Source organism: Desmodus rotundus, chromosome 11 (assembly GCF_022682495.2).
Source record: "Desmodus rotundus isolate HL8 chromosome 11, HLdesRot8A.1, whole genome shotgun sequence".
NCBI classification, from domain to species: Eukaryota; Metazoa; Chordata; class Mammalia; order Chiroptera; family Phyllostomidae; genus Desmodus; species Desmodus rotundus.
Genome location: NC_071397.1, coordinates 43,679,825 through 43,705,001, shown reverse-complemented (window position 1 = coordinate 43,705,001; position 25,177 = coordinate 43,679,825). Strand labels below are relative to the sequence as shown.

The 25,177-nt window shown below is 35.8% G+C and overlaps 2 protein-coding genes across 8 annotated transcripts in view; one reads left to right on the top strand and one right to left on the bottom strand.

The window, feature by feature from the left end:
- The window catches only part of ORC3 (origin recognition complex subunit 3), a 63,142-nt gene extending 58,013 nt beyond the window's left edge, over nt 1–5,129 (bottom strand). For 2 of the 4 annotated variants that reach the window (XM_024551699.4, XM_045188549.3), the window contains exons 1-2: nt 5,031–5,128; nt 1,866–1,920 (exon numbers count right to left, since the gene is read on the bottom strand). In XM_024551699.4, coding sequence (XP_024407467.1) covers nt 1,866–1,920; nt 5,031–5,054 — 79 coding nt within the window. In that variant the 5' untranslated portion in view covers nt 5,055–5,128. Of the gene's footprint in view, nt 1–1,865; nt 1,921–5,030 lie in introns of all 4 variants that reach the window. The other 2 variants (XM_045188548.3, XM_045188550.3) reach the window with 2 other exon arrangements.
- Nucleotides 5,130–5,191: 62 nt separating this feature from the next.
- RARS2 (arginyl-tRNA synthetase 2, mitochondrial) overlaps nt 5,192–25,177 on the top strand; it is a 68,494-nt gene continuing 48,508 nt past the window's right edge. For 3 of the 4 annotated variants that reach the window (XM_045188551.3, XM_024551694.4, XM_024551695.3), the window contains exons 1-4: nt 5,192–5,297; nt 11,777–11,850; nt 16,137–16,236; nt 17,564–17,647. In XM_045188551.3, coding sequence (XP_045044486.2) covers nt 5,262–5,297; nt 11,777–11,850; nt 16,137–16,236; nt 17,564–17,647 — 294 coding nt within the window. In that variant the 5' untranslated portion in view covers nt 5,192–5,261. Of the gene's footprint in view, nt 5,298–8,160; nt 9,073–11,776; nt 11,851–16,136; nt 16,237–17,563; nt 17,648–25,177 lie in introns of those variants that run through there. The other variant, XM_053913530.2, reaches the window with a different exon arrangement.

The window sequence follows — 25,177 nt, the reverse complement described above, 5'->3', positions numbered from 1 at the left end:
CCTGAGGGAAGTTAATTATTGTAACTTTATAGTTCATTCTAATACTGAATAGGTCCAGGTCTTCCTCCCATCACCACAAAACAACATCATCCTTTTTCAAACAATTTTAAGCCATTCCTTCCAACTAATTTTGTCATTTCTGAAAAATGATCACACTGGTGTTTTGACTGGATAAAAGACAATCTGTACTTTGATTTGGGGAGAAATGATATTTTGGGGGGAAATGATATTTTTAATGTGGTAAAAATTCACATCCAAGATTCTTCCTTTAATCAATATGTTACATGCCTTATAGTTTTCTACTTTGCTTTATATTTCCTATTTACTTCTAGGTATTTTATTGTAATAGCAAGAATGTTCATAGTATCACATAATTGTGAAAGTATATATTTTGTTCCTGACTTTACTAAAATGCTGCTAGCATTCCAACATCTTAGTTAACATTATAATGTTAGTTTGGAATAGAAATTCTCTTTCATGTTAAGGAACTTTCCTTCTAATCATAGTTGACTTGGTTTTGGGCAAATATTGATTTTTTAATTTTATCAAAAGGCTTAGAATATATTGAAGTTATATGATAAAATGACAGACAAGTTTATAATATGAAACAAACTAAAAAAGCAAGGAGATAAACTATTAATAAGAGACAAAGCAGAATAACAAGGTTGTCTTAAAACAAAACTAGTCATCTTTGAAATGAGGAAAATCATATAAAATGTTAAAGTGGCAAATCAAGACATGAATACTTTTATGCTGAATAATGCTGCATCAAAATACTTAAACTATCAGAAATTGGAAAACAAGAGCAGTAGGACCCTTTAACCTGTTAACACAACTTCTGTCAGTCATTTACCAAGTAAGCAGATAAAAAATAAGTAAGGACTGAGAAGAGCTAAACAATGACTATCAGCTCTCACTGCTGACAGTTTACCTGCTCCTTACGGTTCATTCTCCCTCTCTCTCTCTCTCCACAGAATACTGAGGAGAGGGAGAGGTATCAGCCTTTTTTTAGGCACATGTCGAAATGCCTTCAAGTCAGGGGACAGAGAGGGGGCACAATGCAGAGCATCTTTCTACTTGTTCAGACAATTTTGTTTTGAGAACTGAAGACATTGAAGGCAAGTGCTAAAATCTGGATATATTTTCCTCATTTCTGCTCCATCTGTTTTAAAGTTAGGGTCAATTCCTCTAAGATTTTCATATTATAAGAATATCTGTTGGTCTTAGATCTGCACAAGGGAATAAACCTAATGTACTTCAAAGTTCACATTATACAGTTATAAACATTAGGTTTACTAATATTGCTAAAAACTTTAAACAAATCTTAATAAATTATAGCAGAAATTTAATGCAAAAAGTTCTAAGTGAAAATTCATCACTTTGAGAGGAAGTACTAAGTAATGGTTAGAACACAGATTTGAGAATCAGACAGCTTGGTTTCAAATCCCAGCTCTGCCCCTACCAACATCACTGAGAAAGTTCTTTATGTCTAAGTATCCTCATTTGATATGTTCTAACAAAAGTGTGCACTCACATGACCACCCCCCTCAAATCTACAAAACATTTCCCTCACTCCATAAAAGTCCCTCCTGCCCTTTTGCAGTCAATTCCTATACTTGACCCTAGCCACTAAGATTTTTAAGACAATCTCTTTTAAAGAATGGTGACATATCCTTTGAAGGACATTTACTTTTCAATTTGCCTTTTGAAGGTATATTTGTATTTCCTTTTAGATTAGAACCCTAGGGTCATACCCTTATTGCTTTTTCCTATGCCTTGTAAGATAACTGCTATGTCAACGTAAGAGAATTACTAAATTCAGTCAGGGAGGGAAAACTAACAAATTTGTTATTAAGACATCTTACCTATAGGCACAAAGGTCTTTCTTTTCTTTAAGTTTGGCTTAAACACAAAGCAGCCCTATAAAAAAAGGGGGAAAAATCATAAAGTCAAAGAAGCCAAGGAGTAGTAAATCTACTAACCAAGTATTTTATGGAAAAGCAGATTTTTTTTAATGTATTTCTTTACAGTGCTAAGAAATCATCCCTTTTCTATCCAAGTTATAGAAGGAAAATTCTTAAGCAATACAAGATCTATCCATTTCTTTCTCCTCCTTCCCATGGGATGTTTATGTTTGATTTTGCTCTTAGAGACCTCGTTTAAGAGGTAGACAAAGAAAATAAATGCTGATGAAATTTAACTCAGAAAGGTTCCATTTTTATAAAACCTAGAGAAGAAAGAACATTAGTATACATTAAAGTGAAGATCAAGAATATATAAAATAGGCCTGACCTACTTTTTACATTGGAATGATGGTTGGGCATCATTCCACAAAGTGAAAGGTTGCTGGCTCAATTCCCGGTCAGGGCATGCGTCTGGGTTGGACGTTACGTCCCCAGTCGGGGTGTCTACAAGAGGCAACCAACTGATGTTTCTCACCCTCTCTTTCTCCCTCCCGTCCTCCTCTCTAGAAATAAATAAAGTCTTAAAAAAGAGAAGATATAAAATAGTTATGCTCCTATCTCAAAAGAAGTATTTATTATTTAATTAAACTCCAACTATCTAGAACCTTGATGGGAAATACAAAATTTGGGTTACTTTGTGTCACCTTTTTTCATTTGAGAAAACTCTTAGTCTTTTATCCACTATTGGTCAACTCAAACTCACCCACTCTGGGAAATCTCCAAAACTCTAGTTAAAATATTCCTTCCCCTAAGATCTCACAGTACCCAAGTATCTTTATTTTAAATCGCTTTCACACTGTATCACAGTTATTTAGGGTCTGTCTCCCAAAGTAGTTTGTGAGCACCTTCAGAGTAGATTGCATTCAGTTCATAATCATTTCCCCAATGTTTAGGATAGTGTTAACATGTACATTAGGCCTAATTATTATACAGAAGGAATGCTTGCCAGGTAATATTCCTGGTAATTTCCTAGCTACACATAGTTTCACGTTGTTATTTGACTAGTGATACACACATAGCCCACAAGCTACTGGTCTTATGTTTATTCTACCAATCCTAAAGCCACACATCACGGACAGCTACTTAAGACTGCCATTTCTAAGAAAAAGGAAAGAAAAAAATATATATCTAGAAAAACTCATCTCAGGACAGTGCTGAAGACAGTAGTGCAAATATAAAGTGGTCATTTGGATTACAGGATCCAAAGTGAGAACTGTGCCTTATACTTTCGTATCTGCTACTAGTGGGACTATTTAAAATACACATTCATATTTAGAAAAATCATGTGGTACCATGACAAGCTTGGCACTACCTCTTTTATGTCCATCTGCAATACAGAAAAGGAAAAGGAGCTTTGAAGGCATGAGATACAAAGATTACCAAGAATAAAGCCTAAGTTATGGCAATGGTAGTAATAAGGTTAGCCACTTTGAACTCCTGATCAAGGAATGCTATTTGAGATGGAGGAAGAATCTAGGAGGACAGCTGACGGCAAGAAAATATGACAAGGAAAGAGAAGTTTAGTAGGTTGGGGGAAAAAAAAAAACCCAGCAGTTCCATGAACTCCAGAAATAGTCTTTACAGATTCTTATTCATGTAAGATCTCCTTCATAATCATTTCAATACAACCATTTCTGTTATGCCATAAGTGTTTCCCTGGGGGGGAAAAAAACGAACAAACAAAAAACCTCACAATTTTGCCAGATACCAAATTTCAGAGTCTTACGCAACATAAAGGATTAGGGAACAAGCCATTCAAAACCTATGGAACTTTACTAGCAGGGCAAAACAAAACCAGTACCAATCCTATTTTTTTTTTTTTAAATAGCCCTTAAATCTCTTCTGGCATTTGCATCTAGTATCAAAGGCAATCCTTTGAAAACTTAAACCCTAAGCTTGTAGTTCCTCCTTCATATGTATGTAGTCTTGGAAGGCACTGCTTCTCAAAATTTAAATCAAAATTAAAGTTATAGCCATGGTGCAGCCTTCTTCAATAATCTGGTTTAACAGAGAGAGAAATGTCTTTGCAGCTTTTTCATCTGCATTCTCAGCTTTATCAGACGGCTTAACTAAAAGGGCTTCCAGTTACACTCATAATATTACTAAAGGTCTTTGTCTATACCATTGCTATCCAATGGGACTTTCAGTAAGGAGAGAAGTAAAATAATCTGCACTAGTATGTAGTCACAGCCACGTGTGGTTATGAGCACTAGTAATGTGGCCGGTGAGCCTGAGAAACTGAATTTTTAATTTTTTTAAATTTTACTTTAATTTAAATATCCACATGTGTCTAGTGGCTACAGCATTGAACAACAAAGCTCTAAAGTTTATCTTGTTACCAACTACACTATGTCTTGCAATCCCTGGCCATCTAAGCAACCAATATGAGAAGGTCTATGATCTCACATACACACACCCTGCACTTTTCCTTAAGACCCCCTTCTCTATCTCTACTACTCTCTAATTATACGAATAAGCCATTTTATTTCCATCTTCTGGGCCAAAGAACACGTCATTCTCTCTGCTAAAACTCACCCCACTCTTCCCAAACCGCTACCTAATTTCGATTCATTTTTCAAGTCTCAGCTAAAATGTTTCTCCAAAGGCCTTCGCTGACCCTCCGCAATCTAGATTAGGTTCTTCACGTTCTTCTGCTCTCTTACTTAGAACTTTATTTCTTGTTAACATTTATCACAATTTGTGGTCAGTTTCTGTTTAATGTGTTTGAGTGCGAAGACTGAGTCTATTTTGTATCCTGGTACCTAATGGAGTGCTTGGCGCACAGTAAACATTTACAAGAAGGAAAAAGTACGGGAGACTGGGGCATTCGACCTCTACAAACACAATTTAAAAATTCTCCTAGCCAAAACACTAGGGCATGCGAGCGTCTTTGCTCCCCAAGTAAAGTTAGCCTCAACTGGTCAAGGAACTAAGATGCGTCACCTCTGCCTGCCGCACCTTAACCTGAAGTCGGCATACCTACGCCTACGTAACCTCCGCCTCGCGCCTTCCAGAAAAGGAAAAGAGGTTGTCGCGGAGTCTTAGTGGTGGCCCGCCCCTACGTACCTTGGACACCGAGGAGGCGGCCATGGTCCCTGCGGCTCCTGGGAATCCAGGAACTCGGGATTTCCCGCGCTCCCCCGCGCAGCAGGGCAGAGGTTAGAGGCTGACTATTGGGCTTCCTGATTGGCTGGCATAACCCTCCGGGGCGGGCTTCCGGTGCGCAAAGGCTGGGCTGCAGAGGGCGGGGTGTGGCTCCAGACAAGACTTCTCGGACTCTCGTCGTTATAGGCCAACATGGCGTGTGGCTTCCGAAGGTCCATCGCCTGTCAGGTACAGACTGGAAACTGGCAGAAGGAGGGCACCCACACCCCGAGGCCATCTCACCGCTTTGGGCTAGTCCTCAAACAGCGGGTTGGAGGGTTCTGAGAAAACCCTGTTTATCTTCAAACAGCGGAATGGCGAGTTCTAAGAAAACCCTGTTTATTTCTGCCGCCTTCTCCCCCTTCTTTGGAGATGTTTGCACTGATGAGGGTAGACCCGGCGGTTCAGATTAGTTTTCACGGTGAAAAGTAAACTTTGAAAACTACTTGTTGCTTTTCCCCCAGTCCTTTCCACCCTAAAATGTTGTCTGCTTTATCTGGGTGGAAAGTCATTGGGCTACGATTAGACCCCGTAGGAACTATTATTGACCTAGTGAAAATCAGGAGGCTTTAGCTAGAAATGAATGATAAAGATTTACCCAAGGGTCTTAAGGTTTGTAAACCAGAAATACAACTATGTAATACTCAGAGTGCTCTGCAGAAAGAAAAACGGGGTTCTTATAGTACTGGGTTGGCCAAAAAGTAGGTTGTTTTTCCCAAACAATGGCTCTAATAGTGCTTAGTTGTCCTTAACTTCATACAAAACAATTTTGTTAGGTTATATCAGCCAGTGTGCATTCAAAAAATCGTATCAAAATTGGTGAATTTTTGTGCAGCCATTTTAATATTGAAGATGAAATACATTTTTGGCATATTACGCTTTATTATTTCGAGAAAAGTAAAAATGCAGCTGAAACGCAAAAGGATTTGTGCTGTGTGGAGAAGGTACTGTGACTAACCGAACGTGTCAAAAGTGGTTTGCAAAGTTCCTTGGTACTATTGACATTTTGGCCAAATAATTCTTTGCTGTGGGGCTGCCTTATGCATTGGAAGATATTTAGCAGCACCCCTGGCCTTTACCCCCTGGAAGCCAAGAGTGGGAGATAAGCCGACATACTCAAAATGTCCAAATCAGTAAAGTCACAGGTGAAAATGAGAAATGTGTCTTTAATTTTATTGAAAAAAACGTAATGGGTTCTTTGCTCTACCCAATAAAATGGAATCACTATAGTCAAGCTGCTAAATTACTAAAATCAAGTAGGTTTATGTATGAGGAAACAATTCAATTATTGTTTTAACTAGCCTGGAAACTTAAAATTTTTTATTTCCCAGTCCCTCATTAATGTCTAGATATACACCAGACCTCCAGGTAATCCTCTAATTACTCTCTGAAGGAAAAGAACGACTTTCATATGTCCAGACCACTGATCACCTAGATCAGGGGTCCTCAACCTTTAGGCCTTTTGGTAACCAGGCTGCACAACAGGAGGTGAGCTTGAATGTAATGCACTTGAATCATCCTGAAACCACCCCCTGCCATCCTCCCACCCCCTGCACTGCTGTGGAAAAATTGTCTTCCATGAAACCTGTGCCTGGTGCCTAAAAGGTTGGGGACCGCTGAGAGGATTACCATCGAGGACTAATTCAGCAGATAAGAATACCGAACTAATTTTCAGGAACTTTTTGGCCGACCCAATGTTTCTTTATTCTTCAGTGTGCTTCACACTTGGTGAAGTTGGTGATGGATTTGAATTTTTATTCTAAAGTATTTAATTTGGAAAGTGCTCATTTATGTTATGGTCACTTTGGCTGCCTGCCTTAGCATTAGTTTTGATAACTCCAAAGATAACATGAAACCCTGTTTTCCTTGACTTAGAGTCATCTTCCAACACTTCTTTAATGAAGAAGAGAATAGAATATTTCAACAACCTTGCCCTCCAAATCATTTGGGAAGGTCTCTTCTGAACCCTGAAGTTTTAGTTGTTACCTTAATTGCTGCCTATTTGAGTCAGAGCAAATCCAGGCTTGCACCTGAAGAGAGTCTCTGCAAATGTGGGACTGTTTATTGGCTCTTGGTGGCAAACGTTCACACCTCACCTGGTTATATTAGGAAGTCAGAAGTGAGGAATTAACAGTTCCAGAGGTTATTAACAGTTTAAGTAATTTAAAATCTGGAAGAGAACTGATACCCTTTTAAGAATTTTAAGACTCGTGGCCTTGCAGGTTGTTGTACGGATAAAAACACAGAGCTAATTTTCATTAAGATGTCTGTTCTGCCACCTAGATGTCTGGTTACTAAAGCATAAGGATCTCTCTTGCATTATCAAAATTTGGGTTTTTATGTGATTACCAGATATTTTGATCTTGAACTTGGCTCCTAGCTGAATTTAGAATTTTTTTCTAGAGCCAGAGTGATAGGATATTTTTTGGCTTTTTGTTCAGTACCTGTCTATGAGGGATAGGAATTATGTGTGCCTAGGAAAGGAGTGGTTGAGAGCTGCCCCAAATTTGATTAATTAATGAGTTTTCTCATACCGAGAGCCAAAGATTCTATTATATTAGAATCTCTGACCTTAGATGGCCAAATCTAAGACTTAGAATTGCACCTGGTACATTGTAAACATTTAATACATACTAGCCATTATTATATTATACATTGGAATCTCTGGTCTTAGGTTCCCAAACCAGATATGGAGTGTGTGGATTTTTTACTTTTGATACTTCTTGAAGAAGTGCCCCCTGCCTTCAACCTGAGATTTCTTCCTCATTCAGTTGTGTTATGTAGTTTATTTCTCAAGGACTGTGCTTAATATTTTGTGGTTTTCTCTGTTACATTTTGAGCTTTACTATTACAGTCTTATTTTATTTTTTAGTATAGTATATTTCATTCTGTAAAACTTTTTTCTGTCATCATATGAGGCCTTAAGTAGATAGTTATGAATAGGCCCTCATTACACTTGTGGTAGCCTAGATGAAGCCCAGTGCCAGGAGTAGCACCATTACCTGAAGGTGAAAAAAGAAAAGAAATCCTGTAGCTAAGGAAACCTATAAGCCACATTCCCATCAGAAAAAGCACTAAATACAGTGTTATTATTTCCAGAATAATTACGAACCTGTGAGAATGTAGGTAAATTAAAAACCATGCTCTGACATTTCACCACTTAACAGTGTTCTTTTTTGCGTGTGTGTGTCCCACCTATTTGAAACATATTTCTTTAATTAAAAGCACACATTAACCTCGCCACTGATTGTTAACATGGAGGGCAGCTGGTATCTTCCTAAGCAGTGTTTCTCAAGGCTTGGCTGCAGACTGGATCATCTTAGAAGCATTAAAAAAATACCTAAATGTAGGGCCATTGGCCTGGAGTGGGTCTTGATGCTCTAAAAATCATCAGATGATTTTGATGTTCACCCAGGCTTGATAACCACTAACCAAGGACAACCAGGAAGCAGAAAGGTATGGTGCAGTTGCACATTACAATCAACCCAAGAACTTTTTAACATCCTGTTGCTCAGGTCACACCTTGTACTAATAAAATCAGAATATTGTAAATTATTAATAAATTAATAAAATCAGCCAGGCATCAATGTTTACTCAAGATCTCTGGGTCATTCCAATGTGTAAAAGTATGGGAACCATTGGTGTATGTGATTAAGAACACATCATGAGGACATGTGGGCTTATATCCAGCTTCTCTGATGGGTAAGTTCTCTGTCCCTCATTCATAAAATCTGGAAAACTATTTAGCTACTTTATAGGCTTCTCATTAGGATTTAATGAATTAATATGTATATAGTACTTAGGATTGTACTTCTTAGGAGATAGTAATGGAAATTAAGCCCCCAGTGCCTATAGCAGTGGCCTTGATAGCACAATCTTGTGTTAACTTTTTCTCCTTTCCTTTTAGTCTCCCCAGTCATCTCTTCTGCCCTGAGGAGTCACCTTCCAAATGAACTACCTGCATGTAATCCTTTTCTCAGTCCCTGCTTTTGAAGGAGCCAAGATATATATCTACAAATACTTTTAATTAGGGTGGGGGGGGGAGATGATTTATCTCTGGCTTCAGATGAGACCAAGTTAGGATGCCCTGTTAAAAATAAAGCTGCTCTACTCTGCTTCAGAATGTTTTATATCTTTCTTTGGCTATCACTTTTTAAAGAGTGGCTTTGGACTTTGTCTCTATCCTTATATATTTGCTGCTGGAAAACCAATGTACCTATCTTCCTGTCCTCTTGCTTATTTGTTGCTCTTTTTATATTTTAGGGACACCAAGTATTCTAAGGTGGGATTATCTTTATGCAATTGTTTTATCTTTCTCTGGTTACTTTATGTTTTTATAACAACTGTATTCTCTAATTATCTTAGAATGTCTATGTCATATTTTTATTTTTAATTATGACTGTTCTCTTCCTTTGTGTTTCTTAATCATTCTGTATTAAAAATGTTTTATCAATTTATTTAAGTTTTAGACTCCCTTTTTATCTCATTCTGTTTGTCTTGTCTTTTAGTTCTTGTTTATTTTATTTACAACACTTATAATGAATGTCTTTGTCTTCATTAGGTTATATTTTTCTTCTAGATAAGAGTTCTTTGGCCTCCTATATACCACATTCTTTCTCTTTTTCTTTCCCACTTCAAGTAAGAGTGCGCTCGCAAGCGCTCGCGCGCGCTCTCTCTCTCTCTCTCTCTCTCTCTCTCTCTCTCTGTCTCTGTTTGTTTGCCTATTTGTGATGTTTATTCTTTTTCCTCTTGCTCAGGCTTGTCAGCTCTGCCCAAATTTTGTATTTTTTCCTGCATTGTGCAGGTGATTTCCTCAGTCTCCATTTCACATTTGTTTTCAGCTCACCTCACTTTTGTGGCTATAAAAATATAAACTCTGCAGCTCTGCATTTCTCTTTTGTCTCTCCAGTAGGTGGTGGTGACCTGTATATATATTCCTGAACTCTAACTTGGCATGTTAGATTTTTGCTACCTAGCCCTGATATTTTTCCATCTTTGCATAAAAGTTCCTCCTCTGATTCTTACTGCACATGCAACACCAAATCAAAATTTATTTCCTGTAATTGGGGAATGTACAAGTGTTGTGTTTCCACTGGGGAGATCCTCAGTGTGCTGTCCTAGAATCTTCACTTCTGCTGGAAGGTGCTGGGATTCACTTCTCTGTTTTACTCATTCTCTCCTGCAGCTCTATATCATCTCATATTCATAAAGAGAGGACTACCTCTGGATTTGGGTATTAATGAGAGTTGTTAATTGAAGTTAGGAGTGTAGCCAAACAGGCTACATCCATTCCTCTTCAGAATGTGCTATATCCGTCCTTGGCTATCACTTCTGAAGTTTCTGTCTTTGGACTCTGCCTATCCAGTGTATTTGTTGTTGGAGAACCAGACATTCTATGTACATAAAAATCAATGTATACTAGATCAAAGGAGAAATGTACAGAGCATCTTAAAAATATATGACAGCTCTAAGTCTGCAAATTTTGACTTTTTCTTTTAACGTTTGTGAAATTTAACAAAGGTTTTTTTTGACAATTTCAGAGTATTGTTACTGGTCAGGAGACAGTGATTTTAGTTTTACTCCTATTGGGAATAGTTACAAACAACTCTGAAGATTTCTTTTTACATTCTTTACTTTTCCTGTTTACCCCATTTCTCCTTTGTCTTCTGCCTCAACAGCCATGGTTTGTCTACTGCAAAGGCTTCATAAAAATTGAGGAGGCAGGGAAGAAAGATGAAAACAGTTTTAATTTCATTGTGGCTGTACTAACTATTGCACTGTTTTTAAACTTTTCTCTTTGAAAGAATATAGGTATGACACAGGGGTTTAGTGTAGGTTCATGTTTTAGATTGTTTGTGTTCACATTCGAGCTTTTCCAATTAAGACAGCTACATAAATTATCATATTTCACTCTCATCATTCATAAAATCAAGTATAATAGTGTGAAAGTCATGGGATTATTTCAAGGAAAAATTAAGGCGTGTAATATGTGCCTGTCATGTAAGAGCAATTCAATAAAGGGGATTGACTAGGGCACTAGTTTACAACTATGGCTATCCATGCATTACAGTCATTCAAAGAGCTTTTTAAAAATACAAATATCCCTACCCTTGCTATTCTGCTAAACCTTTGATAGAGCATGGGGATCAGATTTTCCTCTCAATATTTGTTTGCTTGCTTGTTTATGTTTAAGTGCCATGAGATTTTTGTCTCTTTTGTTCATTGCTGTATCCCCAATTCCTAGAACAGTGTCTGGCACAAAATTGGTACTCAAATACTATATGAATGAATAAAATGAATTACATTTGGTTCCTCAGTGGTTCATCTCCTTTTTAAAAAATAATTTATTTTTAAATATACATATATAAAATTCATTTTGGGGAAGAGAGAACAATTATGTTTGTTTCTTATTGTCAAACCCTGTCACCCTCAATCTCTGGCAACCACTGATCTATTCTTCATCCTTACAGTTTGGGGTTTTCCAGAATTTCAATAAATTAAATCTTAAACTATGTAACCTTTTGGGTGACTTATCACTTAGTATAGTGCATTTGAGGCTCATTTACTTAAGTGTCTCAATATTCCTTTTATTGCTGAGTAGTATTCCACTGAATCTGGAACAGATATATTAATAGTCATGGTCTGTTTTGTTTTTCTTCATTTTTTAGCTTTCGAGAGTATTGGATCTTCCACCAGAAAACTTGATCAAGTCAATATCTGCTGTTCCAATTTCCAAAAAAGAGTTAAGTATGTTTGTAACAATTTAAAATGTTGCTAACTTTGTAAATACAAAAAATTACTCTTCAATTTACAGAGTAGTCCTTGGAATTAACCATAGTAGTATGTTTGTGTTGTTTTGATATTTATTTATGCTGTTAACTATAATTATGGCAAAATCTTGAAGAAGAGTGAAGAATGAGGTTCAAATTTAATTCTGTAACAGCAAATAAAAGAACTAAGTTTGTGGTTGAAAGATTCTTAGAGATTATATATCCATCTGATGCTTGAATGCCATTGTACAATATTTACCTGCTAGGTTTGTTTTTGCAGGGCGGGATGTTTGGTTTTTGTTCATTTGTTTTTGTTTTTGTTTTCTTGTCTCTATTTGAGGACTCTCAGTGATATGGAGAACTATTGGTTAGGACTACATGCAACCAATAGTTGTCTTGTTGGATGCAGGGAAATATCTATGTCTTTGTGACTTTGGTTATTCTAAATTATAATTGTTTATCATTTGTCTAGAAAACTTTAACATTTGGATAAAATACCCTCTCCGTCAATTAATAATAACAAGAAATTGACTGCATAGTAAGCATTTAAGCCCTAAGCTTTAGAAAGTTATAAAGATATAGTCATCACTATCATTATGTCCTTATGTTTTGTCCCCTTTGTCAGGATTTTAAATAAGAGTAGGATAAATATTCTTGCTCTGAGAATAGGACAAAGAGATAAGTGAAAAAGGGAAAGAAAGCTACATACGGCATTATAAAAGAGAGCATCATAAAAGTGGCCTGCTGCAACTTCCTCTGTATTGAGTTCTAAGAACAGAGGCAACCACTGACCAAGGAGAACTTATGATTATATATAAATTGATGTACTATTCTAAACTGGTTACCTATTTCATAAAATCTGTAAATGACATTCTGCATAATCATGGGATTGTCTCCTTTTTTTTTATGTTTCAAAGGCTTTTAATAAACTGAACAGTCTCGGACCATCTTTTGAATAAGATTTCCTTTATCTGCCTGGAGCTCCTTTTGGTACCTGCACTTAAACAATCTGAAATACTAAGACTGTGGTTAATAGAAAATAAATATTAAAGAGGACCTCAATTTTTCTAGGCTACAAGTCTAAAATTCTACATGTTATATTTATTTAAAACAAATGCTTTGTCATCATAAACCCAAATGTCCTTTACAGTACTAAAACCAAGCCTAACTTGTTCTTTATTTCTAACTTTATTCTAAAATGCTCTTGAGGGCCAAGAGATTAAGAATGTTATTTTTGTTAATGTGGCTTATTTAATGTGATATGAATCAATTTGCTTAGGTCTCCCAATTCAATTGTATTTTCAACTATGATGGAACTTCTATTTAGTACTGATCATAGTACAGAGGATTAGTAATTGTTACAAGCTAGTAGTACTCAAGTCTGGGGATTTCACTCTAGCATAACAACAGCAGCTCCTCAAAAGTAGTAGGAAAGTAGCTATTGCTTTCTCAACTATTTTTTAACTTAAACATCAATTTATTAATATTTAATAATAACTTATTGATACTGATTTAATATTTATTAAATATTAAACTAGAAGAAATAGATTAATGATCCCTATGTACCCATCAATCACTGTCATTGGTACATGGCCAGTTTTGTTTGTAAATGTTTTCTAAGTGAAAACATTTAGAATGTTTTCAGTTCTGACTTTTTACATAATTCACATTCAAGAATTACATCTTTAAATAGAGCAAAAAGTTCCTTGTAGGTATATAATTGAAAGCTCCAAAAAAAATGAAACAAAACTGGCAATGTGCCAATGACAATAGACACCCCTACCCACTCTTCTTCACAATGGCTTATTTTGACAGCTACTGCTTTTCATAGTCTAGGTGTTATGTTATATCTTTTTAAAGGTTTTTTAAATTAATTTGTTTTTCTATCACAAAAGCAAAACAGATAATTTTAAAGAAATTTAGGAAAATATAGAAGAATAAGAAGAGAAAAAAATTCCCATTAGTTTTACTGTGTTAAGATATCTGATGTTAGCAAGTTGGTATATTTTCACGTTTTCTCTTTGAACATATCTTGCAGCCTTTAAGAAAACATAGTTATAAAACTACTGTATGTATGAGTCTTTTATCCTTTCCCTTAACATCATTCTTTTTTTTGTAAGTATCACTTTTAACAATGGCTAAATAATACTCTAATGCTCCCCGGCTGATAGACATTTAGAATGTTTTCAGTTCTGACTTTTTACATAATTCACATTCAAGAATTACATCTTTAAATAGAGCAAAAAGTTCCTTGTAGGTATATAAATTGAAAGCTCCCGAAATGGGAAACTGGGAAGTAGGTCAAGTCTTGTTGATACCCGCCTACCTCCTTAAAGCATTTATTTCTCTTTTTGGTCTTTTTTACTGCCGAGTAACCCTTTACATCATTTCATAATTCATGTTTTAATAAATTATTGTTAATCATTTTTAATAGACTTAAATAATGATTTTTAAAATCTATCTAGTGAACTAATTGGGGATATTTGTGATTCCATTTAGATAATCAACTTTTAAATTAAATTGAACTAATTTATTATTTATGTGTAGAATAAAACTGTAGATGCCTCCTACCAATCATAATTTTTAAAAACTATAAAAAGTCATATGACCCCTTTGTGTTTTCTAAATGTTCTGAGAGTCATTCTGTAGGTTTATGGTTATATTTAACCTTTTATAAAGTATTCTAGCTATGTGTTAAAAATCATGGTTTAATCTTTGGCATATTCAAATCTGTATAATTTCAATTAATATTGTTATGGATCGTATTACTTTTAAATTTTTTCATTTAAAAAATTGTTATTTTATTATTCCCACTTTGTTAAACTAATTTCTTTAATTTCCCACATTATTGGCACAAATACTTGACTAAGCTATCAGAATCCTTTGGAAATAATAAATAAAATAAATACATTCAGACTGTATATGAGTTTCCACAGTTAATCTTTAGAAAAATCAGATAGTCATTTAATCATTAGAGAATACTCTTAGGAAAAAAACAATACAGTTTGCCAGCCAAGCCAGTATAAGAAGAACTACAGACAGAATAATCCCCCCAGGGCTCAAATACTGGTATTATTAAACATTTTTTATTTAACATTAGAATTAGGATTAGTATTATTTGACAAGAACTTAATTTCTCAACAACACTATAAAGTAGGTACTATTACCATCTTACTGACGTTACAAGGGAGGTTTAAGCAACATGCCCAAGATCGCACAGACACTGATTAATAGATGAACATGTGTCTCTTTAAGTTATAGCTTAAATATGAGTAGGTAAGTTTGAGTTGGTAAGTATAATTCACACTAGGCTGCTGGATAAGGGAATAAGGCTCAGGAAAATTCTTAATGGCCATTGTTGACTGGGTTCTTTAATGTGCTGTTAAAAAGAAGAGACAATTTTTTAGACATGCTTCTAAATTTTAACAGTGATAACAATGGAGTCATTTGTGCTCCTCTAAAATGTGTCCTTTTATTCCTTTTTTTTATTTATGTTTTACAGGTGCTGCCATTATTTCCCCCTTTGGCTCCCTCTGCCCAGCCTGCCCCCCCACTTTCATAGTCAGTCCTCCCCCCGTTGTCCATGTGCATGAGTCTTTCATATATGTTCCTGGACTAGTCCTTTCACCTTCTTTAAACAGTCCCCTCTTACCGCTGTCAGTCTGCTCCATGATTCTACGCCTCTGGTTCTATTGTGATCATTATTTTATAAAATGTGTCCTTTTGTGTCAATGTCGACTAGGCTTGATGGACACTGGTTCAACCCACTTATTCTGCTCATAGAGTCTCATTCTCTGGTTCCTTATTAAATATCAGATGTTCAATATGGGTAGTGATATAGCTGTTTCTGTATCAATTAAAAATTATTTGACACTTTGAACTATTGCAAACCTACAGAAAAATTTATAGAGAATAATGTAATGAACACTCACATGCTTACTTTCTAACATGTCAGGCCTGAACTGTTTTCAAAGTGGCTGCTCTATTTATCTCACAGAGATATGAAGCTATTGTACAATACAAGTAGATAATAGAAGAGGAAGAATTTTATAAAATGATAAAAGGTAAAGTTCTAAATAAATATACAAGATTATGATATTTTTAATTTCTTTGCTTTATATATTGAAAGCGTAATAACCTTTTTCTTATAAAATCGTGTCAATGTGTAGAATCCATATTGATTAGTTATTTCTTGGGTCATACTAGTAATGTTTGTAGAGTAACAACAACGTTTTCCTATTTCAATGTCTATCTTTAGAGAAGTAGCTGATTTTCAGCTTTCTGTGGATTCTCTGTTGGAGAATAATGACTGTTCAAGACCAGATATTCAAGTTCAAGCTACAAGACTGGCAGAGAAGGTACTTTAACACTATTACCTTTGTAATACACTTACTATTTTAAGGAAAAAAATACTCAGGAGGCTATCTCAGCAATAATAATGAATTTAATAATGTTTCTATGTTGAAGGTGCCTTGGAAAATATCACTTAAATTCATTTTACCCGTGTACTATCAGATTAGGGTGATTTTTCAATTTAGTTACAGACCATTCCTCTTGAGCTGACAGTGTTCAATTTTTTGTTTAACTGCTTACAGGAGGACTGAAGTGATAATTAAAATTCAGGTTGAAGCTGGATGGACTTCTGAATTTAGGAGAACAAGCTTGATAAATTAGAGCAGTGGGTTGCACTTTTTCAAATGAGTTTCTGAGAAAGCGATCATTAAAATATGAGAAGAAATGATTAGATGGAAATAGAATCATGGTTATAGAGAGAAAGCAGTTAGACAGTTTAATAAACCTCTTTAATTTCTAATTTCTCTGTTAAGTTTGGTATCTAAAGGGGGAATTGAAAGAATTGTAGACAATGACAAATTGTTAGTGTAATATCATCAGAAAAGGCAGGTGTTGGACAAGGTATTTTTTTTTTTAATAAGGTTATTATATGTGACACAAAAGAGATGTCTGGGCACCCTGTAGAACTGGAACAGTGAAAGTCACTATCACAGAAAAAGATGTTTGAAGAATGAGAATGATAAAGGAAGTTTGGTAGTTAAGTAAATATTTATTTGATCAAGAACCACCCCAGATTTTTATCAGGAATTATACCAGGAATAGAACCATTCTAATTACAATATTTAGTCTTAAAAACTATGGCTCTTCATTGCCAACAGGTATTCCTTCAAATTCATTGAGTATATTAGATGCTTTGAATAGCTGGTTAAAATTTTAAGGCATAGTCATTGAATACAAAGTATTTAAATTATTTATGTTTTATGTGTTGGTGCAGTGATTTAGGATAGGCCCTGACAGAATGTCATGTTCTGTGGCCCTTGCGAAAGGTGGGTGAGATAAAAAGAGTTTATTGCCTGTCCAGGTACATAAGGTGGGGGTAAAGTGATGCTCTCATTCTTCCATGTCAGACAGACTGTTTGACATGAGGGAATGAGAAAGAGGGAGAGACTCAAAATACAGAATACTATTCTAGTCAGGAAAAGAAGAAAATGTGTTTACCCAAGTAGAATGATTGACTTAAAGGACTGGCTAAAGCCCAGGTTTAGATGTAATGACTGAGAGAGATGATCCACCTGCTGCCTTTGGACAGTTGAAAATCTGATAGTTTTAGAACAACTCTTATTAGGCTTATTTTATAACATACCTATTTTACTTGCTTTGTTGTCTTTTCAGCTAAAATGTGATACAGTGGTGAGTGAAATCAGCACTGGTCAAGGGACTATAAATTTCAAAATAAATAGAGAACTATTAACAAAGGTAAGAATGGGTTATTACAGCTCTTACATCTTTACTCACTGCTTTAGCTACAGCGGTTTTCTTCCAGTTCTTAAACTTATTGTGCCTCTTCTTGCCTCAAAGCTTTTGCACATTCTAATGCCTGTGCCTGGAGTGCCACCTCTCATTAACTTCTGCTTATCTTTCAGATCTTAACATTTCCTGGCAGTGACTTTCTGACCCTTCATGTATACACTGTCATAGCATTGTATAGCTATCCTTGAAACACTTGCCATAGTTTCTACTTTACATTCTTTTTATTTGATTAATGCCTGTTTTCCTTTAAACTCTAATTTCCATTAGGGCTTATAGTTTCTGTTTTTCTAACTCACTATTGGATCTTCAGTTCTAGCACAATGCCTGGCAAGTGGTAGGTGTGAGATAATGGACTCTGTATTGAATGTAAGAAAGGTACTGCTGGTTTCTGCTCTCTGGTAGCCTACAATCTGTTGGAAGCATAAGATTTATAAGACATATCTTATAAATTTGTAATACAGCTTCTTTTAATAAAACAATACTAAAGATGATTGGTACAGTAAGCATAAGAAAAATCAAAGGTGGAAAAATCAGGATGTCCTGGAGGATTTGGGGAAATCACATTGAGGAATTGGGTCTCACATGAGTGAGACCATGGGAGGACATATAATCCTGGATAGGCAGCGATATGAGGCCTTTTGTTAAGAGTTTCATCTCAATTAAACTTTAAAATTTATCATAATGCATGCTTTGGTGTATTATTAAAACACACACACACACACACACACCAGTATTGAGTTGGTTAGACTTTGTAAATGCTGCCTCTTAATAATATATTTTTTCACTGAAAGACAGATACTGTCTCTTACTTGTCTCTAGTTCTTTTAACTTCTATCTTTTTTCACTTTTACTTCAAAGTGGTTAACCAAAAATCAGTTACAAGGAAAAGAAGGAAATTTTTTTGAGCTTTTTAAACAGGGTCTACAAGAGCCTACTGGGCTCTTGATAACATTTATGTCAATTTAGAAAATCAGCCCTGGCTGGTGTAGCTCAATAGATTGACCACCAGCCTGCAAACCAAAAGGTCACCAGTTGGATTCCCAGTCAAAACACATGGCCAGGTACCAGGTTGGGGCCATGCAAGAGGCAACCGATCGATGTTTCCCTCTCTTCTCCCTCCCTTCCCTTCTCTCTAAAAAACAAATAGCATCTTTAAAAATATATTAGCAAATCATGAGTCTAATTTCCTATTTTTAAATAAGTGACCTTCCAGCTGTTGTCTTAATTTTATTGATGTAGATACGCAACTCGCCGATGTGCCCATCAAACTTTAGGCCATTTAATAGGCAGCAATATTGTACTGTTTTTGTTTTTCCTAAGGTGGGAATATGTGCTGTGGTAGATAGAGTTTGCCTTTATAGCCAGCTTACCTGAAAGAGATGTAGTTTTTATTTTAAGTCAAGGTATAGACCGTACTTTGTCTTGTATAATGCACACGGTTTTACCCAGTTTTTAGAGGGAAAAATAAGGATACCCATTATACATGGGTAGTACCTGAAATACATTGTATGTGTTTCTTATGTTTGGTAATTCTTACATAAAATTTCTTGTACCATAATATGTTCAAAAATCAATGCTGAAATTCCTTTATAACACAAGAAACAAGTATCTAAATATAAATAAATAATTGAATTTAAAAATTAAAACAAAAGAATTTTTTCCTCATAGTTTGGGCCAAAAATGTGAGTGCACATTATACACAGGAAAATACAATATTTACTTAATGATTTCAACATTTAATAGCCATGAATTTTCATGCTTTATTACAATTAACAAACTGAGATTTTTGCTGGTTTATGGAACCCACTTATTAAAAATATTCCCAAATCCTTCTCCATTGACAACAGAGAGAATAACAGTTAGGGCTTTGAAGTCCAGCTACTCTTCCTCACATAGAAATTCTCCCTTCATTGCGGCCTTGAGGATCTGGATCTTAGTGTGATTTTTGTTAAAGGAACAAGCCCATTGCTCACAGTCGCTAAGCAGTGAATGAACACCTGTAGTCTGAAAAGAGGGTATTGAATGTGTCTGTGCTATAAATTACAATGTTTTTAAAATATATTTTATTGATTATGCTATTATAGTTTTCCCAATATTTTACTCCTTTGCCCCCTCCACCCAGTACCCCCCTTCCCTCCAGCAGTACCCCCCTTAGTTCATGTCCATGAGTCGTACATATAAGTTCATTGGCTTCTACATTTCCTATACTGTTCTTGACATCACCCTATTTTGTACCCACCAAATTATGCTTCTTAATCCCTGCACCTTTTCCCACATTCTCCCCCTTGCCCTTCCCAGCTGATAAACCTCCAAATGATGTCCATATCTATAATTCTGTTCCTGTTCTGGTTGTTTGCTTAGTTTGTTTTTTTAGATTCAATTGTTGATAGTTTAGAATTTGTCATTCTTTTAATGTTTATAGATTTGATCTTTTTTCTTAAGTCTCTTTAATATTTCATGTAATTATGGTTTGGTGATGATGAATTCCTTTAGCTTTACCTTATCTGGGAAGCACCTTATCTGCCCTTCAATTCTAAATGATACCTTTGCTGGATAGAGTAATCTAGGTTGTAGGTCCTTGCTTTTCATCTCTTTAAATATATCTTGCCAGTCCTTTCTAGCTTGCAAAGTTTCTTTTGAGAAATCAGCTGATGGTCTTAGGGGAACTAGTTTGTAGATCACTCTGCTTTTCTCTTGCTGCTTTTAAGATTCTCTCTTTATCTTTAAACTTTGGCATTTTAATTATGATGCATCTTGGTGCATTCCTCTTTGGGTCTAACTTGTTTGGGACTTTATGTGCTTCCTGGGTTTGTGTGTCTATTTCCTTTGCCTAATTAAGGAAGTTTTCTTTCATTATTTTTTTCAAGTAAGTTTTCAATTTCTTGCTCTTCCACTTCTCCTTCTGGCACCCCTATGATTTGGATGTTGGTTTGTTTAAAGTTGTCCCAGAGATTCCTAAACCTATCCATAATATTTTTTAATTCTTTTTTCTTCCTGTTGTTCTGATTGAATGCTTTTTCCTTCCTTTTGTTCCAAATCATTGATTTGATTCTGGGCTTCATCCTCTCAACTGTTAGTTCCCTGTAGATTTTTCTTTATTTCACTTACTGTAACCTTCATTTCTTCCCTTATGTTTTTGCCATACTCAGTGAGTTCTTTGAGCATTCTGATCACCAGTGTTTTGAACTCTGCATCTGACAGATTAGTTATTTCCATTTTGTTTAGTTCTTTTTCTGGTGTTTTGTTCTGTTCTTTCACGTCGACCATATTTCTTTGTCTCCTCAATTTGGCAACCTCGCTGTGTTTATTTCTGTGCATTAGATAGAGCTGCTTTGACTCCCTATAAAAGGCGCCTGTAAATTGTATGGGGTGGAGCCTTAGGTAATCATGAGGGCGGGGCAACCTGCTTCACTGCTCTGTAGCTCTGTGGAGGGGGAGGGCTGGAATAGAGGTTAATGCCTCTGCCTGGCTTCTAGAGGTTTACCAGCACTCTCCTCCTTTCCAGTCATTTCACCCACTTCCTGTATGCCCTGGTGGTGAATCTCAGAGTGGGTGGATTTGCGTTCGCTCTAGGACCGTGCGGGCCCTTTAAACGAACTCTCCTAAAAATCCAGCAGATTCTTTCCTTGCTCCAGCCCCCACTGTTTTTACAGCCAGAAGTTATGGGGATTTACCTTCTAAGCACTGGAACCCTGGGCCTTGCAGTCTGGCCTGGGGTTAGGATCACTCACTCCCAGGGTATCCATCCCGATTTTTATCTACCACATGTGAATGTGGGACCACGCTATCTGCCACTGCTGCTGCCTCTCCACTCCACACTGTCTCTCCACCCGTCTCAGCTGGATGAGTGTGGCTTCTTTAAATCCTTGATTGTAGGACTTCCATTCAGCTTGAATTTCTGACAGTTTGAGTTGTTACTTGTTTTGAGAAATACTTGTAATTCTCTCTGTGGTTGCATGAAGGTGATGAAGTATGTCTACCTACACCTCCATCTTGACTGGAAATCATTAATTATAATTTTTTAATGATGATTCTTTTTTGCTTAAAGTCTAATTTCTTCTACATCTCGGTCAGTTATTTCTGGCCTTAAATAGTGGTCATTTGTGTGCCTAATGAATTTTTCAGATCATATCAAGAAAAAACATTCAGCCCTGTTAGGACCATTAGAAATCTTTTTTCTTCTTTTCTTTTTGTTTTTATATTTTAGAGTTATTAAGATTGACATGTAGCCAGTGATTTATGTCCAAAACTTACTCCTTAAACAGAGAATTATGAATTTGTCATTGCTTACATATGTACAAACTTAGCCTGCATGAAACATTATCTGTTCGTGAATTGCAGTTGTGTTATTAGCTCTGCCAGCACCAGGGATGATTAAACGTTAGCTTAAGTGTGGATCACTAATAGTGGCTTACAATCTCTTCATATAAAATCATTTTCAAAGGTAGGAGGCTAGATGTGAATTAGATGCAATAGAAACTGCCAGATCTCTGGGACTAGATCATAAATTTTCAAAGCTAGAAGATGGTATGATCAGTTCATACATTGTGAAGAACTGTCACTTTGGTACCAGACTTCCACCTGTTAGTAGCTTATGGATGACTTTCAAGAGAAACTAATTTCAAGTAATAATAATTTCAGATTGGGGAAAGAAAAAAATAAGAGGTTAGCTAGGAAACAGACTAACAATACCCTGTTTTTTAGGTATACCTTAGAAATATCCAGTGGATAATATCATTTTTATTGCACATATACACAGGCATTTTTTTATTTGCCAAATTCAATTTTGCATGCTCTACTAAGATTAAGAAAAAGAGGTACTGATTTAAATGGTTCTAATTTTGCTCATTATTTTACTAATTAAGTTTATGTCAGTAGGTAGTCCGGATGCATTCAAGTAACGTGTAGTACCAGTTGATTGAACACAAGGAAAGAATGAATAATTAAGCACTTTTCCACTATTCACCAAAGAATTGACTAGACAAATAGGTAGTGGTAGCTCACTTAGAAGTCCTGTTGAGAGCTGTAGAAAAATGGCAACCAACAAAGAGTTAGGTAAAATGACAAAAGTCATCCACAGAAAAGTAATGGTGATAGATAAACAAGTACTAGCCAATTAGAGTATTTGTTAATTTGTTAAAGCACTCCAAAAAGTGAAAACTTTGATAGATTTAATTTCTGATTATATACTCATTATGCACTTACATTTACATTACTGAGTACATCTTACATTTAGACATAATGATGAATAGATGGGTGTTTAGCTTGTTCATCTATTAGAATGAGGGAATTTACTAGCTCACTGCCATTCTAGAGTTAATAGCTTTCTTCTATGTGCCCGTTAATTTAATAAACCTTCTGCTTATTATTTACCAGGTACTATATTACTGAAACCTAAAGATAGCTCCTGCCCTCAAGGAGCTTATGATCGAAAATAAAAACATAAAAAATAATGTAAAGTGTGATGGATATGATAATGTGATGACTAATGGAGGCATGTTTAAAGTTGCAGTCCAGTGTAAAGAAAGGTACATTTAAGTCTATCTGGAGGAGAGAAGAATAACCTTGAATTGAGATAAAGGTAAAGAAGAATTTACCTGGGGGTTACAAGGGCAGGCAGAGAGGACAGCTTGGGCCAGAGTACAGACAGTCAAAAACATGCCATGGTCTCATCAGCTAGTGATTGAATATGCTTTGCACATAGGATGGTATGGGGAGGATATGAAATTATACTCTGTGAAGGGCCTGGTACCACAGCTAGAACATATGATAATTTGGGGTATTACACTAATAAAATTTCATTTTAATAGTCGTACAATTGACTGTTGAACAACACAGGTTTGAACTGCATGGATCCACTTATACATGGAGTTTTTCAATAAATACTGTAAATGTATCTCCTCTTATGATTTTTTAAATATTTTTTCTCTAGATTACTTTATTGTAAGAATACAGTATATAGTATATATAATATACAAAAATGTGTTAACAGACTATTTTATCAGTAAGGCTTCCTGTTAGCAATAGGCTATTAGTAGTTTTGGGGGAGTCAAAAGTTATGCATGGATTTTCAACTGCCCTGGGTCTTAGTGCTCCTAACCCCTGCATTCTTCAAGGGCCAACTGTGTATTTATATGTACAGTACAAGAAGATAAGTGTTACTGCTTTGTTGTTGTGGGGTTGTTTTTAGTGGTATAGCTGACATATGATGGGCAGAGGGTGCAACTACACTGGTATATAGGAGATAGCATGAGCTGAGCTTGGTGATTAATATCTGATTGGTTGTGGATATGAGGGAGGGAAAGGGATAATCTTAGGAACTCCTGTGTTTTAGACTTTATTAGTTGGGGGTAAAGTTCATGGAAGTGGAGAATGCAGAAGGAGAAGACATGTAGGTTGACCAAAAAGTTGGTTTGGTTATTGCTGTAAGATCACTCTAATAGCACTTAGTTGTCTTTAACTTCATTTGAAACAATTTTGTTAGATTGTATTATAACTGCTGTCCTATCAGCATGCATTAAAAAAACCTTACCAAACCAATGACTTTTTGTGTAGCTATTTTAATATTGAAGATGGAAGAAAATACACATTTTCAGCATATTATGCTTTATTATTTCAAGAAAGGTAAAAATGCAACTTTACTAAAAAAAATAATAATTGTGCAGTGTATGGAGAAGGCGCTGTGACTTATTGAACACGTTAAAGGTGGTTTACAAAGTTTCATGTAGACCAGTTAAAGTTGACAGTGATACAATCAAGACATTAATTGAGAACAATGAATGCAGGAGATAGCCAACATACTCAGACTGTCCAAATCAGTAAAGTTACTGATGAAAATGAAAAATGTACCTTTTATTTTATGGAAAAAACAAACTTTTCAGCCAACCCAATATATTCTGTTTGAAGTGCTTGAGAGAGCTGTCCAGTCCTGAGCTGGATATATCACTCTGTGGCACAGGAGATATTTTGTTAGGTAAGTAGTAGTTGAAGTCTTAGCAATTTATACCTAGGAGATGTGTAATGTAAGGAGCTAGAAACAAGGAAGGAGTGCAGGGTGGGAAGTAGAGGGACAGGCAGTGGAAGAGGAGTCTGCAAAGGAAACCAAGAGGCAAAAGTCAGTAGAGAGTGGTGTCATTACAACCAAAGAGGGAGAGTCTTTGCCAGAGGAGAGTCCTCGTCAGTTAAGATAGTGTGTGAAAAGTGGACGTCCCTGGGGAAGGCTTGAAGGGACAAAGGGATCAAAAGGGACACTAGACTTGAGCTTTTTACCTTGTTTGTTTTTTTTTATTATTTTAGAAAAAATAATATATTAAAATTTAAGCATTCATTTAGGTTTGGCATTTAGAATTTTGATTGGAGAGCACTTTCAGTGAAATAGTAGAGAAAAAAGCTCCAGGTGGCAGGGTGGGTCAGATTGTTAAAGGAATGTTTGGAAGTGAAGCATATAAGATAGTTCTTCATTAAAGTTATTTTTTT